We start from the raw sequence: 17,151 nt of genomic DNA, 5'->3' as shown, positions 1-17,151 counted from the left end.
GGGAAAGTCGAGCTGGGAAAATCTGGGAGCTCTTCATGGAGGACAAGCAGCCTCTCAGGTCAGAGGAAATCCCTCAAGAGGACCTGTCCTCCCCCAGGCCAAGGAAGAGAGGGTAACAAAGCAGGAGACCAAGCTTGGCCCCCTTCTGGCTCTGAGCCCTGCTGCTGGGCCTCCCAGTCCCACCTTGCCCAGACCCCAAGGTTCAGGACTCTTGGGTAGACCACAGTTGCCACCAACCCCCAGGGATATAGCAGAACCCTGGTCTTCTCTGGAGATAGGCAGGGGGCCAAGCTCTCTGCTGCCGTCCTCACTTCTGCTCCTTCCATCTGCCACTCCCCAGAGCCCCCTGACCCCCCAGAGCTGGAGATCCGGGAGGTGAAGGCCCGGAGCATGAACCTGCGCTGGACCCAGCGATTCGACGGGAACAGCATCATCACAGGCTTCGACATTGAATACAAGAACAAATCAGGTAGGGTGAAGGCTCAGCCCCCCACAGCCCTTGTGCCCATGCCCTGCCTGTGCCCTTCCAGCAGGACAGTCCCTGAGCCTCTGAGCTGCCCATCTAAGGCAAACACGCCAGCACCCACCAGTGTATGAGCCCCTGTGACTTCCTAAGGGAGGGACTCTGGTTGGGCTAAGAATTCTGTGAGAGGGGCAGATGGAACCCCAATTGATGGGGAGAGAGCTCCAGTCCCTTCTTTCCAGGATTGTCCCTGGACCAAGCTCCACAAGGTGGTCTGACTTAAAGCATTGGAAAGGCCCAGAGCTAAGGGGCTATGGGCTGTGTCTGTGGAGTCAGAGACATCATGGGTTTGGCTAGGTCATCTGGGCACTCCTGGTTTGGGATGATGGGGATGCTTGGGGGTCAGAGAGCTGGTCCTTGCTGGTCTCTGGGGGATGGAAAAGCCCAGATCTAAGTTTTGTCCTCCCGGTAGCCCTTCAGAGCCCTCCCCTGGGACCCTCGCTAGCTCCCCTGAGGCTGCCTGCCACTGTGAGGCCCTGTGGAACAGAGTTAATGACAGGCCCCCAGGTCTCCAGGGAAATGGGGGCCCCATTGTCAAGTGGCAGGAATGGCAAGGAGGGGGCCTCAGAGCGGACAAGAGGCCCGGAGTGGACCAAGCCACAAAAGAGCTGCAGGGGCTCGTGTTTGTTATCTGTGTGACTGTCTCTGGAAGGTATGTGAAGAATGGGCCATGAGGGGTCCCGAGAGGGCACCTAGGGGGCCCCGACAACATACAAGTGAGGGGAAACCCTACTCCTCCTTCTGGATGCTTTTGTACCTTTCAAATTCACATAAGCCTATATAAGCTTTTCAAAACAACTTAAAAATCAAATGCCAAAAAGGGGTCTGGAGCACTCAGCCCTCCCCAGCCCCCCTTCTGCCACCAACTCCAGCTCATTTTCCAGGTCTTGGGGTAGATCCAAGGTTCTGTTTCCCCCAAGGCCTTCCAGACCCTTCCTTTGGTCCTCAGCACAGCACGTGGTCAGTGGCTGGCTAGGTGTCCTCCCCTCTGGAGGGACAAAGTCCCGGTCCCTGCCATCTTCCCAGCACCTGGCACATGGCCCACCACGTGGTAGGCACTCAGCAGAGCGCTGCTGAATGAGTCAGACACAGCAAAGCAAACCTCTGAGTTGCATATTCACCTCTTGAGAAGCAGCTCTGTCCAGGACACTGGGGTCAGTCACCTCTGGTACACGGTTCTACAGGGTTCTACAAGGTTCTACATCTCTGAAACAGGCTTCTACAGCTGCCCTCAGAAGCTTACGGTCTGGCTGCGGAGAAAGTCAGGCGGCAGCCAGCCACCCAGGAGTCCACCCTGAGTGCGGGAAGAAGGTGGTGAGAGGAGAGGCCACCACTCACAGGGGCATCGGGGAAGCGTCTCTCCTGTCCCTGTAGATGCTGCACTGAGAGCTAGGACTTGAGGACTGAGAGGTGATGGGCCTGGATTCAAGGAAAGGGGAAGGGCAGAGCCCAAGTGGGGCACAGAGGGCTCTCAGATATAGTTCTTGGGCGATCGGACTAAATGTGTTCTGGGGCCAGGTTGGGAGAGGGCCTCTGGGCTGAGTTTTACTTTGTTGGGGAAGATCATTGAGAGCCACTGACAGTGTCTGAGCTCCCAGAGAGAGATTTGGGTACCATGGCATACTGGAAAGATTCATCTGGCGTCCGTGGGAGAATGAGAAGCCTCTGGGAGCAAGGAGACTGTTGCAGGGCTGCAGTGGGGAGAGAGGTGAGGAGCAGCGGGGCCTCAGCAGAGACACAGGGCCTAAAGGGAGAGGAGGCTGACTGTGTCCATCTCATGCCTCAAGACTTCCTGAGGCTGGCCTGGAACCAGACAGGAAGGGACAGGTCTGCAGGCCCACGTCCCCATGTGGCGGTGCACGCTCCAGCTCCCCGTCAGCTTGCATGGCCGGCAGGCTCTGCTCCTCGTTGTCGGAGGTAGGAGTGGGCGCTTGGGCGGTCACTCGCACTCCTGCCCCCCGGCTCCTTGTAACTGCCTCCCTGCCCTCCTCCCCCATGCTGCCCCAAGCCCGCTCGCCCCCACGGACCACGCTCTAAGGTGTGCAGACCTTTCCTGGGGCACCACAGAGCTGGGCGAAGCTGAGAACCTCCCACATCTGGAGAGCAGGGCCAGAGAGGCGGGCAGAAAAGGCGCTGTTTTCGGGGCACATCCATGTCTTCCCCAACCCCCTTGGGCTCTCCTGTAAGATGAGCAACTGCCATACCCTACCCCAGAGCTGGAGGTCCTAGGACGGGTGGGCAGAGTGGAGGGAGGGGTAACGAAGACGCTCCCTTTAATGAGGGCTTTGCACCTGTGAAAAAAATCAATCGTGGGATCAAGAGCATGGGGCAGCTGCCTGGTCCTTTGCCCCACCTTTGCGTCGAACTGCTCCAGACTATCCCACCCCGGTGGGCACCTGTCCCCTATCCCGGTGGGCGTTCCTGCAAGGTGGGAATGGTAGTGCCTGCCTTGCGGGATTGTTTTGAGGATGAAAGAAAGCATCCAGCACAGGGCTACGGTAAACCTTTCATAAAAGTGAGTTCCTCCCTCCTTTCTAACTCACATACCTCATGTGGCAATCTCTAGCCCTGTGGGGCTTGCAGGCTGAAATAGACGTCTGTCAGTCAGCAACATGGACTGAGTGCCAGTAAGTTTTTGCAAAATCATGCAGTGGCCATGTGGTAGGGGAAGAAAAAGAAATAAGAGGCAGAGTGATGCTCTTGGAGCTTACAGTGCAGTCGGAGTGAGAACATGCCCTGTGTACCCACGCACACACACGCACGTGCACGCGCACACACATGCCTTCAGAACCATTATAAAGCACTATCCAATCACATGTAACATACCACAAACTATATTACATGATAACTGAAAAAGGTATCCTAGGGAACAGATGGGTGACTCAAAGGAAGGAGGGGGCTGGGCGCGTGCGTGAATTTGTGTGTGTGTGTGTGTGTAAATAGATCTTCTTCCACACATGGAATAGTGGAACAAGAACAATTCTCAAAGCAGAAGACTTGGGTTGACCAAGTGTCAGAGCTTTGTGATCTTTAGCAAGCTACTTTGGACATCTCTTTATCTATCAAATGGGGCCAATAGCAGGTCATTCTCAGGGTGGTTGTAAGGATTAAGAGAGTGTGAGGACTTACGTGGAAGTGCTTAGCACAGAGCCTGGCACATCCTAACTCTCCATGTGTGTCCGCTCCGTGCCTCTGTTCTCCCTCTCTCTCTCTTCCTCCTGCCCTGGACCACACCCATGCTGGGTCCGGACCAGCTGCTCCTGACCCCCTTCTTTGCCACAGTTTTGTCTTTGCCACATTTTCTGCCATGTTGCTCATTGTGCTAATTTTCCAAGGGAAATTACCAAGTCTGCCCTTTCTAAACCATCCCGCTCACGCTGACTTCTCCTGGCCCCAGGCAGCAGAGTAATAATACATGAATGCTGAATGATAAATAGCACCGTCCACACAAATCTATCAGATGGCGCGGTGCAGTTTTAAAAATGCAGACACTACATTTCGCTTCTGTTCCCCAAGCAAGGAGCAGGGATGGGTTCATTGAGGATGGCCCTCCAAGCCCAGAAGGCAGCTTCATGGTGCGAGCTGCCGGCCACCATGGGGTGAGCCTGCCTGGTGCGCTCTGTCATTCTGTGTGTGCTGGAGCGTGGCTGTTGGAGGGACTGGTGTTGGGATGTTGTGAGCTGTCATTGTGACCCAGGGAACCTCCTCTCTGTGCTGCAGAAAGATTGCCATGGGGGGTGGGAGGGGGCGCTTAGGGCCGTGATGCAAGGAGGAAGTCAGAGATGCAGAATAGATTTGTTTCCCAGGCGCAGACAACTAAACGCTCCAGATGTGGCTTTTGTCCAAGCTGCTCCCCCTCTACAGCAAATGTATCTCCTAAAAAACCAGAGGCTCCAGGTCCCCTCCTGGCAAGCAGCCCACAGAGTAGAAGGCACTGACATCTCCCCAGCCACTTCCTTATTTTTTTAAGAAGAATATTTTGCATCAGAAACCCTTTGATGAAGAAAGGGAAAGAGAACCCTTAATGAAATATGTTAATCTGGGTAAGCCGGGTTCATATGAAAAGGAATATTAAAAGAGACAATATTCGCCAAAGCCAGCTCAGTACTCTGAGAGAGCTGAAAAAGAAAGAGAAGAAAATAGGGCCCCTAATTTAAGCTATTCAGGGTCAGAGAGATGGCAGTGATCAAGTCTGGAAAATCAGCTAGAGGCCTTCAGATTTGACTCTGATGCATTAGCCTGGGAGGGCTGTGGGGAGAGAGTTTTTGTGCCAACATCAAAGATAATTTGGGAATGCAAGGTCAAATCCACCTGCAAACGATTGGTTTTTACAAGAGAAAAGGGGGCCACCCTCCTGTGATTGGCGGCTGAGTGTGGAAAGGCAAGGCAAGGCAAGGCAAGGGTATTTATTGTGACTACAAAATGCAGAGGAACTCCAAGTCCAAAGTAAAGGAGAAAAAGGGGCTCTGATCTAACACCAACAGTGGGTTGTAAGTGCCCAGCACATGCCAAGTGAGGGAGACAGGCAAAAATTTAGACATGGCTCCTGCCTTCAGGGAGCTTAGCATCTCCTTGGGTAGTTGCTGCTGAAACAACAAGCCCCAGACAATAAAGAGGGCTGTAAATGCTGTAGGAGTTCAGAGGAAAAGAGTGGTAAAAGATAAAGCCAGAAAGTTATACACAAGCCAGATGTTGCAGGGCCTGGGGTTATGTAAAGAAATTTCGTTGTTATCCCAAGAGCTAGGAAAAACTGTTGAAGAGTTTTATGCAAGGGGATGGCAGTATCAGATTTGTGTTAGAGGAGACCACTCTCAATGCCAAAATAGTGTTTGGCCTGTAAGAAGTGCTTGATCATATTTGTGGGATGAATGACAGCTGCAGCATGGAGAACAGATGGAAGGGGGCACAGAGTGGGTTCTGGGAGGCTAGCTAGTTAGGATGTTACTTTCCTGGTCCAAGTGAGAGATGACAGTGGCTTGGCCTGGGGCAGGGATAGAGATGGAGAGAAATGGAGAAATTCAAAAGATATATGGAACACAAAAGCTATAAGACTTGATAGAGAGAAGAGTCAAGAATAACACTTAGCATACCATGATCCCATTTCCTGAGATAGGGACCCCGGGAAGGCAGTGGGTTTATAGGATGTATGGTCAAGACTTCTGTCTTGGACATGTTGACTGTGGACGTCTTTGAAACATCCAAGAGATGTCAAGGAAACAGTTGGCTATAAAAATCTTGAGTTCAAAGGAGACATCCAGCTGGACACAAATCTTTGAGTTAATCTGTGTATAGATGGAAATAGAAGCCAAGTGTGGGGAAAGTCTATGAAGTGAGAGAAGGAGAACCTAAGATGGAGCCTGGAAGAACTCCATCTAACCATTAATGGTAGGGTAGGGAAGATGCATCTGCAAAGAAGAGAGAGAAAAAATAGTCCAAAACATAAGAGAAAAACCAGAGAGTGTTTTATCAGGGAAGCCAAGGAAAGAGTGTTTCAAGAGGAAGGGAGAGGTTCAAGTGTTGAACACGTGAGAGGCCAAGTGAGAAATTAGTCTTGGTGACATGGGGTCACCTATACCATTGAGATACAGTGCTGACATCATGAGGGGGTGTGAGGAGTAAATGGTGAATGTTTACATTGTCCAGACCACACCTGGTGCATCATAGATGCTTGGTAAATATTAGCACTTCTGAAACAATCGGAGAGATAATTCTTGGCAGACTCTCACCCCCAGGATACTACACAGACAGCAGATTGAAACATACCCCAGTCTTCCTGTGAAAAAGGCCTACTTACTTGTCCTGGAACTTCAACCTGAGGGGCAGGCTTCAGGTCACATCTAGAGACTACTGAAATGTTCTAAGGGAATGTGGGCTGGGGGAATGCCACCTTTGTGCTTTCCCTTGGCCTCGCTACAGCTCACTAGTACATCCCAGAAAGGAGCTCATACACTTGTCTGAGCCTTGATTTTTTGCAACTGTTGTCAAGTGGACACCTCCAGATGACCTGGTCTGGAGGTCAGCAGGGTTTGTGATTGTGGTCCCATAGAACTGTATGTATTTGTATACTTTAAAAGCTGCTGTCTGAGAGTCTGGCTTCCAATCAGCCTGAAAGTCAGCAGGTGCTAAGATCCCTCCCTCTGGAACACTGAAGGTCTTGGCCACCCTCAACAACTGGGACCTATCAAGAATAAACTTTGCTTAGACAGTCACAAAGGTTCAAGAGACAACAACCAAGGGCTAGGGCAAGGTGAAACAATCTGGTTCATCTCCTACATAAGACCACTCCTTCAAGACAGGAAGAGGTGGCCATTTTACCTAATACATAGAAAAAAAACACAGAGAGTCAAGCAAAATGAAGAAACAGATATGTTACAAATGAAAGAACACACACACAAAAAAAAATCCCAGAAAAAAAAACTTAATGAAATGGAGGTAAATAACTTACCTGATAAAGAGTTCAAAATCATGGTCATAAAGATGCTCATAGAACTTAGGAGAAGAATGGATGAACGCAGTGAGGGCTTCAACAAAGAGACAGAAAATATTTTAAAAGTACCAAACAGAAGTCACAGAGCTGAAGAACACACTAGAGGGATTCAGCAGGAGACTAGACAATGCAGAAGAAAGGATCACTGACCTGGAAGACAGGGCAGTGTAACTCTCCCAAACAGAGCAGCAAAAAGATAAGAGAATTTGTAAACGTTAAGATAACTTAAAGGACCTATGGAACAGTAGCAAGCAGAGTAACACTCACATTACAGGGCTCCTCAAGAAGAAATAAATGGGCAGAAAACTTAATTGAAGTAATAATGGCTGAAAACTTCCCTAACCTGGGTAGGGAAACAGACATCCAGATCCAGGCAGCCCAGAAAGTTCCAGATAAGATAAACCCAAAGAGACCCACAACAAGACACATTGTAATTAAAATGTCAAAAATTAAAGATAAAGGGGAAAATCTTTAAAGCAGCAAGAGAAAAGCAATGTGTTATATACAAGGGAAACCCCATAAAACTATCAGCAGATTCCTCAGAAACTTTGTGGGCCGAAAGAGAGCAGCATGGTGTAGTCAAAGTGCCAAAGGGGAAAAAAAATTCCAACCAAGAATACTCTGCCTGGCAAGGTTATCATTCAGAATTGAAGGAGAGACAAAGAGTTACCCAGACAAGCAAAAGCTAAATGAGTTCATCACTACCAAACTGGTCTTATAACAAATGTTAAAGGGACTTCTTCAAGCTGAAGAGAAAGGGTGCTAATTAATAACAGGAGAACATATGAAAGTGAAAATCTCACTGGTAAAGGTAAACATATAGTAAATATAGTGGATTAATCACTTATAAAGCTAGTATGAAGGCTAAAAGAGAAGTCGTAAAAATATCTATAACTACAATAATTAGTTAAGGGATACACAAAATAAAATGCAAGAGATCATGAGAAAAGAATTTAAGCACACCACTAAAGAAAGTCATCAAACCACAAGTGAAGAGAGCAAAAGAAGGAATAGAGAGAAACTACAGAACAGGTGGAAAACAATTAACAAGTGGCAATAAGTACATGTTTATCAATAATTATAGGCATACCTGGGAGATATTGCTGGTTCAGATCACCAAGATAAAGCAGTGCATATAAAAGTTATGCATATACTATACTGTAGTCTTTTAAGTGTGCAAGAGCATTGTATTTTTAAAAACAATTATTGTAAAAAAAAAAGTGCTAGCCATTATTTGAGTTTTCAGCAAGTCATAATCTTTTTGCTGGTGGAGGGTCCTGCCTTGGTGTCAACGGCTGCTGACTCATCAGCGTGGAGGTTGCTGAAGGCTGGGGCGGCTGGGGCAAGTTCTTAAAATAAGACAACAATGAAGTCTGCCACTTCAATGGGCTCTTCCTTTCACAAACCATTTCTCTGTAGCACGCGATGCTGTTTGATAGCATTTTACCCACAGTAGAACTTCTTTCAGAATTGGAGTCCATCCTCTCAAACCTGCCACTGCTTTATCAGCTATGTTTATGTAATATTCTAAATCTTTTGTTGTCACTTCAACAATCTCCACAGAATCTTCCCCAGGAGTAGATTCTATCTCAAGAAACCAGTTTCTTTGCTCATCTGTAAGAAGCAACTCTTCATCTATTCAAGTTTTATCATGAGACTGTAGCAGTTCAGTCCCATCTTCAGGCTCCACTTCTGATTCTAGTTCTCTTGCTGTTTCTATCACATCTGCAGGTACTTCCTCCACTGAAGTCTTGAATCCCTCAAAGTCTACATATGGGTTGCAATCAAATTCTTCCCAACTCCTGTTAATGTTGGTATTTTCACCTCTTCCCATGAATCATCAATGTTCTTGCTGGCTTCTAGAATGGTGAATTCTTTCTGGAAGATTTTCTATTTACTGTACTCAGATCCATCAAAGGAATCACTATCTATGGCATCTATAGCCTTGTGAAATATATGTCTTAAAATAACAAGACTCGAAAGTCGAAATAACTCCTTGATCCACGGGCTGCAGAATGGATGTTGTGTTAGCAGGCATGAAAACTACATTCATTGTACATCTCCGTCAGATCTCTTGTCAGGTGCATTGTCAATGAACAGTAATATTTTGAAAGAAATCTTTTTTCTGAACAGTAAGTCTCAACAGTGGGCTTAAAATATTCAGCAAACCCTGTTATAAACAGATATGCCAGCATCCAGGCTTTGTTGTTGCATTTATAGAGCACAGAAAGAGTAGATTTAGCATAATTTTTTTTTAAGTAGGCTCCACACCCAGCATGGAGCCCAATATGGGGCTTGAATTCACAACCCTGAGATCAAGACCTGAGCTGAGACCAAGAGTTGGACACTTAACCAACTCAGCCACCCAGTCACCCCTAGCATAATTCTTAAGGGCCCTAGGATTGGGGGATGTTAAATGAGCAGTGACTTCAACTTAAAGTCACCAGGTTCATTAAGCCCCTATCCAAAGAGTCAGCCTGTCCTTTGAAGCTTTGAACCTGGGCATTGACTTCCCCTCTCTTGCTATGAAAGTCCTAGATGGCATCTTCCAATAGATCACTGTTTCATCTACACTGAAATATGTGTCGTCTAGTGGAGCCACCTTCACTGACTATCTGAGCTAGATCTTCTGGAGAACTTGCTGTAGCTTCTACATCAGCCCTTGCACTTTTATAGAGATTACTTCTTTTCTTAAACCTCATGAACCAACCTCTACAAGCTTGAGATTTTTCTTCTGCAGCTTCCCCACCTCCCTCAGCCTTAAAAGAATTGAATAAACAAGAAATAACAAGTGTTGGCAAAGATGTGAAGAAAAAGGGAACCTGTTGGTGAGACTATAAATTGCTGCAGCCACTATGGAAAACAGTATGGAGGTTTCTCAAAAATTTGAAAGTAGAATTATTATATGATTCAGCAATTCCACTTCTAGGCATTTATCTAAGAAAACAAAAATACTGATTTGAAAATATTTATGCACCCCTATATTCATTGCAGCATTATTTACAATAGCCAAGAGATGGAAGAAACCTAAGTCCATTGATAAATGAATGGATAAAGAAGATGTGGGAAACACACACCCACACACACATGCACACACACAATGGAATATTACTCAGCCATAAAAAGAGTGAAATCTTGCCATTTGCAACAACATGGGTGGACCTGGAGGCTATTATGCTAAGTGAAATAGGTCAGACAGAAAAAAGACAAATACCATATGATTTCACTTGAAAACAAAACAAGCACATAATAAACCTCATAGATGCAGGGAACTGACTGGTGGTTACCAGAGGGGAAGGGTTCTGAGGATGGATGAAATGCGGGAAGGACATCAGGGGGTATATATTTCCAGTCATAAAATAAATAAGTCATGGGGATGTAATGTACAGCATGGTGACTATAGACAATAATATTGTATCGCATGTTTAAAAGTTGCTTAGAGACTAAATGTTGAGGGTTCTCATCATACGCAGAAAATTTGGGGGGCACCTGGGTGGCTCAGTCAGTTGAGCATCTGACTCTTGATCTCACAGCTGTGAGTTCAAGCCCCAAGTTGGGCCCATGCTGGGTGTGGAGCCTACATTAAAAAAAGAAAGAAAGAAAGAAAAGAAAAAAAAGGAAGAAAAGGAAAAAACTTTGTAACTCTCTATGGTGACAGTAGCTAACTTAAAGTAGTGATCACTGCACAATGTCACAATGTATGTAAATATCAAATCGTTATGCCATACACCTGAAATTAATATATTATATGTCAATTATACGTTAATACAAGAAAGAATTCTATGAGGTGAATAGATATATGAAACTCTATTACTGTTGAGGAACTGGTGCATATAGACTTGAAACTTTTTTTTTAAAGATTTTATTTAATTATTTGAGAGAGAGAGAGAGAGCATGAGCAGGGGGAAGGGCAGAGGCAGAGAGGGAGAAGCAGACTCCCTACTGAGCATGGAGCCCAACACAGGGCTTGATCCCAGGACCCTGAGACTTGAAATTCCCAAGTTAGTTCCTACAAAGAACAAGGAAATTTCAAAGTGGAACAGAGGAAGATTCAATTTTCTCATTCTAAGGAGGTGCATTGTGACATAATGAAATCCCTGAGTCTGAACCTTGGAGGGTCCTATCTGAAGCCTCCATAGGATTGGAAGTGACTCAGGAGAACACGCATGATACCTGTCTCCAGTGTTCTTGGGATTTCTAAACCAAATCCCACTATCACAACCACTTCCCTCTCCAGTTCTTACATGGAGGCAACGCAGAACTCTAAAAATGGCTTAGCATGGAATTCCTAGGAAGCATGCACAGATTTTCCCAGGCCCCCACGAGCAACAGAACAGCAGCCAGATCATGCCGGCCCTCACAGTCCAAGGGGTTTTGGGGCCTCAGTGTGAATGTGGCGGAAGACCACTGAGCAGAAGGAGATGCCCGGAGGTTTCTAAGAGACAATAAAAGTTGGGCAGATGTCCCTCTGTGACAGCAACAGAAAACGTAGGTGTCTTAAAAATCATTTCCATTAAAGCAGACCTTCCCAAACCATATTTTAAGGTCTGCCTTCCTCTGTGACCCTTGGCCCCACTCCCACCCAGCTGGGTGTGTGGCCCCTATCTCCTTTCTCCTCACATTCCAGGGCTCCTTCTTTTGCTCCAGAAAGGGAACCAGGTTTGGCTTACACACAGCAAAGCCTGTTTCTTAAAAAAAGGAACATGAGTTTGGCTGGAGATTTCCCAATCTCCAATCCAGTGTTGTGCTCAGGTGAGAAGAGAGGACATTGTACGATATTAGAATATTCTAGGATATGATTTCCCAAAACACTGTTTTCTGATGGCACCTTTACTGTTGCTAGGACATTAAACATTTCAGATCCTGAGTTCCACTTCTAAGTATTACTGGGTCAGAAACAAGGCGTGGAAACTGGACATTAAGATGGGGGCAACAATATGTTATGCCACTGAATTTATAGAATTACGACTAATCTTGAGTAAAGGATGTAGGTTACCTCAGGAAAGATGAAGCTTAAAGTTATGATGAAGGATCACGAAGTCTTCCTTTTCTATACCAACAAACTCCCAGTATGTCCTTGAAAGCGGGTATCTGAAACTCTGTCATAGGATGCTGAAGCTCCCAGGAGACATGCCACAAACAATGGGGCCAAACCCCCAGAGAGTTGACTGAGCATTCCTGGGGGACGTTTTCCTCACCCACAGAGGCCAGGCTCCTGTAAGTTCCTCAACATGACATCCTTGTACACTCCCCGCTCTTTATGAGACACCTCTTCGGCCACATCCCTGAATGGCAGCCGTCCCTGGATCTCCAAACAAGTCACCAGGTGGCCATAGACAGAGCTCATCATTTGACCCAAGATGAAACCAGAGACTTACGAGAACTCATTGGGACTTAGGAGAGTGTCCTAAATTATCCAATCAAGATGAAACCAGAGACTTATGAGAGCTCACTGGGACTTAGGAGAATGTCCTAAATTATCCAATAAGATCATTTTTTACACAGTAATATTCTCTAACTCTGAGGAAAGAAGATGACACATTGTCCACAAAAACCACTGTGGAGACTATATTTTTCTGGAAAATAAATTTAAAAATTAAGGCCCCAACACAGGCAAACACATTTCTGAATGTTATATTTATATCCTATAGGATAAATGGTGTGTATTTCTGGGATGGGAAAGTTATGGTGAGTTAGAGGTGTACTCAAATTTTAATGCATAGGGAACACACTGGACACCTTGGAAACATCCAGATTCTATCTAGCTCAGGAGTTCTGGGGTGGGACCTGAGTTTCCACATTTTTAACCAGCTCATTTTTAACCAGTGACGCCAATGTCTCTGGTCCAGTGGAAAGGTTATATGGAATTTACAGGCCTAATAGGATCGTGAACATAGCAGCAACAAACCTTTTTGAAAATCTACTATACACCACATATCTTTCTACCAGTGTTTTATATATTAATGCATGAACCACATAAATAATCTGAGAATAATAATATTACCTTTCCTCTTTTATGAGAATATTTTGTCAAATATCCAGTAAATGGGAAAGCCCGGGTTTTACTCCAATGTATCTTAACTAGAATTTATCTGAAAAGAACACAGACCAATACACAGAGACAGCCCTAATGAATGTCTGTAGCAGTTTCTGTTAACTGAGAAGAATAATAGAAACATGTTAAGAAGGTAACAAGAAAGAATGAATCCAATAATGTTAACATTTTATGCACATAGACATATATAAAAATAGGAACTATGTACACACTAAAAGTGATAGAGAAGAAAATTGTCCTGTCCATGAAATCAAGATTATTTTCAATTGTGTAAATCTTATAAATCTATTTTTGGATTATATTCTTTGTGTTTTGCACACACACTAGGGAGATGAACACCTTGAGATAAAATACATTAGAGCAGTTTTTCTGAATCTTCTATTTCTTTGAAAATTTGTATCGTGTGCTGAGTGATATTTTAGAAACTTAACACACTTGACATACATTAATAATGCGATTCTTGTAGACTTTTTTTTGAAAATACAAAGAAGTAATAAAGAAGAGTATGTCTGTAACATGAGTGTGGAATATAATGGACTGGCCCGAGGCCTGATGGACTAAAATCCCAACTGCAAAAGCCGGCATCTCCACGTAAACAAAAGTGACAGACTTCATTTTGCAAAGCAAAGAGAAACTGAGAATGTGATGGTTTATTCGCATCTCTCAGTGAAGCCCTCCAAGACCCTCGTTAATGACAGAGGGGGAAATAGTAACTTTATAGTAAGTGGAGGAAGCTGACAAGAGCACCTAAGCTAAGTGATCGAGGTCAACATCCACTGTAATGTTTTTTGTTTTTGTTTTTGTTTTTTTAATTTGAGAGAGTGAGAATGAGAGAGATCACATGAGAGTAGGGAGGGTCAGAGGGAGAAGTAGACTCCCCGCCGAGCAGGGAGCCCGATGTGGAACTCGATCCAGGGACTCCAGGATCATGACCTGAGCCGAAGGCAGTTGCTCAACCAACTGAGCCACCCAGGCGCCCAACATCCACTGTAATGGGACAAATCGGTACCAGGTGACTCAAGCACACAGAGGGATACGTTATCACTGCTGTGATGCTGGTAAAAAGAAATGAGGAAATAATAATCTGAACCTATTGTGAAGAAAATGTCAGTTTTATGTAAATTTCAACCCACAACACCTCCCATGGTCTGTAACTCTGATCATGCATTTAAATACTCGTAAGACTTTCTTACCAATATGGAGAGCAGGTCTCTTTTAATGAAATGTATATATATTGGTGCATCTTTTCCTTAGCCCCTCTGTGTTCAGGCACATCATGTGGGCCTCCTCCCTCTGCCTGCCCTCATCAAAAATGAACTCACTGACTCGTGATTATTGTCCCTCTCCTATAAACATGGGCAAATCAAGTATGATGTGTGTGTGAGCTTGCACCCGCTCCCGGGAGGCCACAGAGAGAAATGAACGCCCGCCACCATGTTGCTAGTCCATTCCCTCCCAAACCGAAGAGGTACCCACAGCAGGTAGGAGCACATATTTGCAACTCTCCCAGCCACAGAGTGACTCTCTGGGTGGCTGGGATGTTTTAAAAGACAAGGAGAAAATAATGTGTTTCTGAGCATCCGCAGCCTGGCATTTGTGACTTTGGCTCATAAAACCAAAGAATTAAATGCAAAACTGCAGATGGGGAGCTGGGCCAGTGCCCTTCACAGATGCCGAGCCTATGCAGCTAAAAGTGGTGTTTTGAAAACCATCAAGACCTCAATTAACCAGAATCTGAAGGCATGGTATAGTCTCTTCTGGTGAACTGATTTATCAGGTTTAAGCCTTTTTTTAAAAAGGCAAAGAAGTCTTCCTAACAGTCTTTCTAGAATATGCTTGCCTCCTCTCCTGTTCTAGGGGTTAAACAGCAGTGAATGCAATTTAATCTTTTCTACTGAGAATTTTCAGGATCCTCTACTGTGGATTTAAAAGGCATGGAAAATTAGACTGAATAGTGACATCAGGACATGCCCCGAGAAGATTTTTAAGCCCTACTATCAGCTTTTTTTTCTCGTGCTTTGCCTTTTTTTCTTTTCAAAGTGAAGTGCCAATAAAGTAATCTAGTTATGAATTCTGGGTTTGGAAGATCCTAGCTCAGACATTGCTGTAACTGCAAGCCCTTCCCATTTTTCTTGGGAATCCCCCAGTAGGTGCACAGCAAAAAATATAGTGAATGAATGACTGGATTCCTCTGGAGAGGAAGAATGTTTAATGTCACAGTATTCCTGAGTGGCATTTATCTGGTATTTTTCACTTTCTACAATTTTGTTAAACAGCCCTGGAATGGGCTGCCAGTCCCCTTGGGTGAATCAGGAGCATGCTCATCTCTCTGTTGGCTCCTGACCCTAAAGACTCAGCATTCTCCTGCCGGTGAGAGAAAGAGGGTAGGGTTTGCGCTGGGGACTCTGGCACTCGGTCTGTCCCCTCGAAGACCAAGTAGCACTCAAGACCACCACCACACAAGTGAACAAGGAAAAGAGCTATGGAGGCATGTACAGAAGGAAAAAGGGGGAGAAGACTTGGCTTCACCCTTGGCACTGGGTAGATAGGGATCTCATGGCTACAACAGGTCACTGATGTGGTGTGGGAGGCCAGGAAGAAGGGCACTGGCTAATCACACCCTTAGGGCTAGCAAGCAAATGGGGATCTTGGAAGGGGCCTTGGGAAACATATCGTCTGACCCCCATCTGGGGCTTGAACTCACAAGCTGGCCCAGGGCAGAGGAGAGGCAGGGCATTTGCTGCTCACATTCTCAGGCATCCCTTGGTCTCTTTGAGCTTCATGGAACAAAATCCTTGTACACTTTGTGAAGTTGTTAAGGCCTGTGCCTTCTTGCTGCTGTCTGTGTAGAGCTGGACCTCTTCTGGGTCCCACAGTGGAGATTGAGACTTGAGGCTGGGGAAGGTTTGCGGGGTTTTCGTGGCCATGGTTTGAAATGGGTGCTCTCTCTCCAGATTCCTGGGACTTCAAGCAGTCCACACGCAACATCTCCCCCACCATCAACCAGGCCAACATCGTGGACTTGCACCCAGCATCTGTGTACAGCATCCGCATGTACTCCTTCAACAAGATTGGCCGCAGCGAGCCGAGCAAAGAGCTCACCATCAGCACGGAGGAGGCTGGTGAGTACCTGGCCTTGTGGCTCTTTCCCATGGCCCTGGGGATCAGGCCCATCTGAGGCCCACACCCACCCTGTCCACTGATGGTGGGCTTACAATACAAGAGGGAAGGAGAGATCCCAAGTATTTATTTGTGTTTGCCTCTGGATCATTGGAGGCTCTTCTGTTTGACCTTTTCCAGGCAGAGCTGTAGATGCTGGGCTTTGGGGAGCTGTCCATGGTTCTTTCTCACTCCCCTGGCTCCAGCCTGTCTAGAAAGGACAGATATGCTAGATCTGCAAAGGGCAGAGTACCAGTGCCCTCTATTAATTTCCGTGACCTTTGTCTTGGATTTTGTCTGAAAGTTTAAACAAGCTTTCTCTCCTTATAGTTTCTCCTGTTATTGTAAAATATAAAATAATACCAAAAGTACATATATGTGTGCAACTTTACAAATAAAAATAAAGTAAAAACTAGTATAACCCACACTATCAATTGCCAGCATGCCAGGGGTCCTCCCCATTCCCCTTCCCGACCAGAGCCTCCCGTTCCTCCCCATAAAGTAACCAGTAGCCCTTCTTGCTTTTCTTTCCTACACTGTCACTACAATGTATATACACATAAAGCATTTAGTTTAGTTTTGCTTATTTCCCAGTGGCATGTATTCATGAAATTATTCTTGACATATTTTTTTGTTGTCTTCCTTGTTTTGATCGATACTGTTTTTGTGAGTTTCATCATTTGTGCATTTTCAGTGCTGGGTAGTATTCCTTGCCATGGTTATACCTCAGCCTCTTGGTCTATTTTCATAGAGATGGACATTTGGGTCGTTGACAGTTTGGAGCTGTGAACATTTTTGTACCGGTACCCTTACAGAGGTTTGCGAGTTCTCTATGGAATCTAAGTAGTTGCAGAATTACAAAGTCATCAGATGAGCATACTTCTACCTTTAACCAAGAATGCCAAAATGTCTTCCAAAGTATGGAGC

At 45.6% G+C, this 17,151-nt stretch overlaps 1 protein-coding gene across 1 annotated transcript in view; it reads left to right on the top strand.

Moving 5' to 3' along the window:
* The window catches only part of DSCAML1 (DS cell adhesion molecule like 1), a 321,326-nt gene that overhangs the window by 265,110 nt on the left and 39,065 nt on the right, over positions 1–17,151 (top strand). Inside the window, exons 12-13 of the mRNA XM_035008726.1 lie at positions 341–469; positions 16,020–16,187. Of these exons, the coding sequence (XP_034864617.1) occupies positions 341–469; positions 16,020–16,187 (297 nt within the window). The remainder of the gene's footprint in view (positions 1–340; positions 470–16,019; positions 16,188–17,151) is intronic.

The sequence above is a fragment of the Mirounga leonina genome, unplaced genomic scaffold, assembly GCF_011800145.1.
Source record: "Mirounga leonina isolate KUSES-001 unplaced genomic scaffold, KU_Mleo_1.0 Mir_153, whole genome shotgun sequence".
NCBI classification, from domain to species: domain Eukaryota; kingdom Metazoa; phylum Chordata; class Mammalia; order Carnivora; family Phocidae; genus Mirounga; species Mirounga leonina.
The sequence above is the reverse complement of the archived record's forward strand: the minus strand, read 5'-3'. Positions and strand labels throughout refer to the sequence as shown.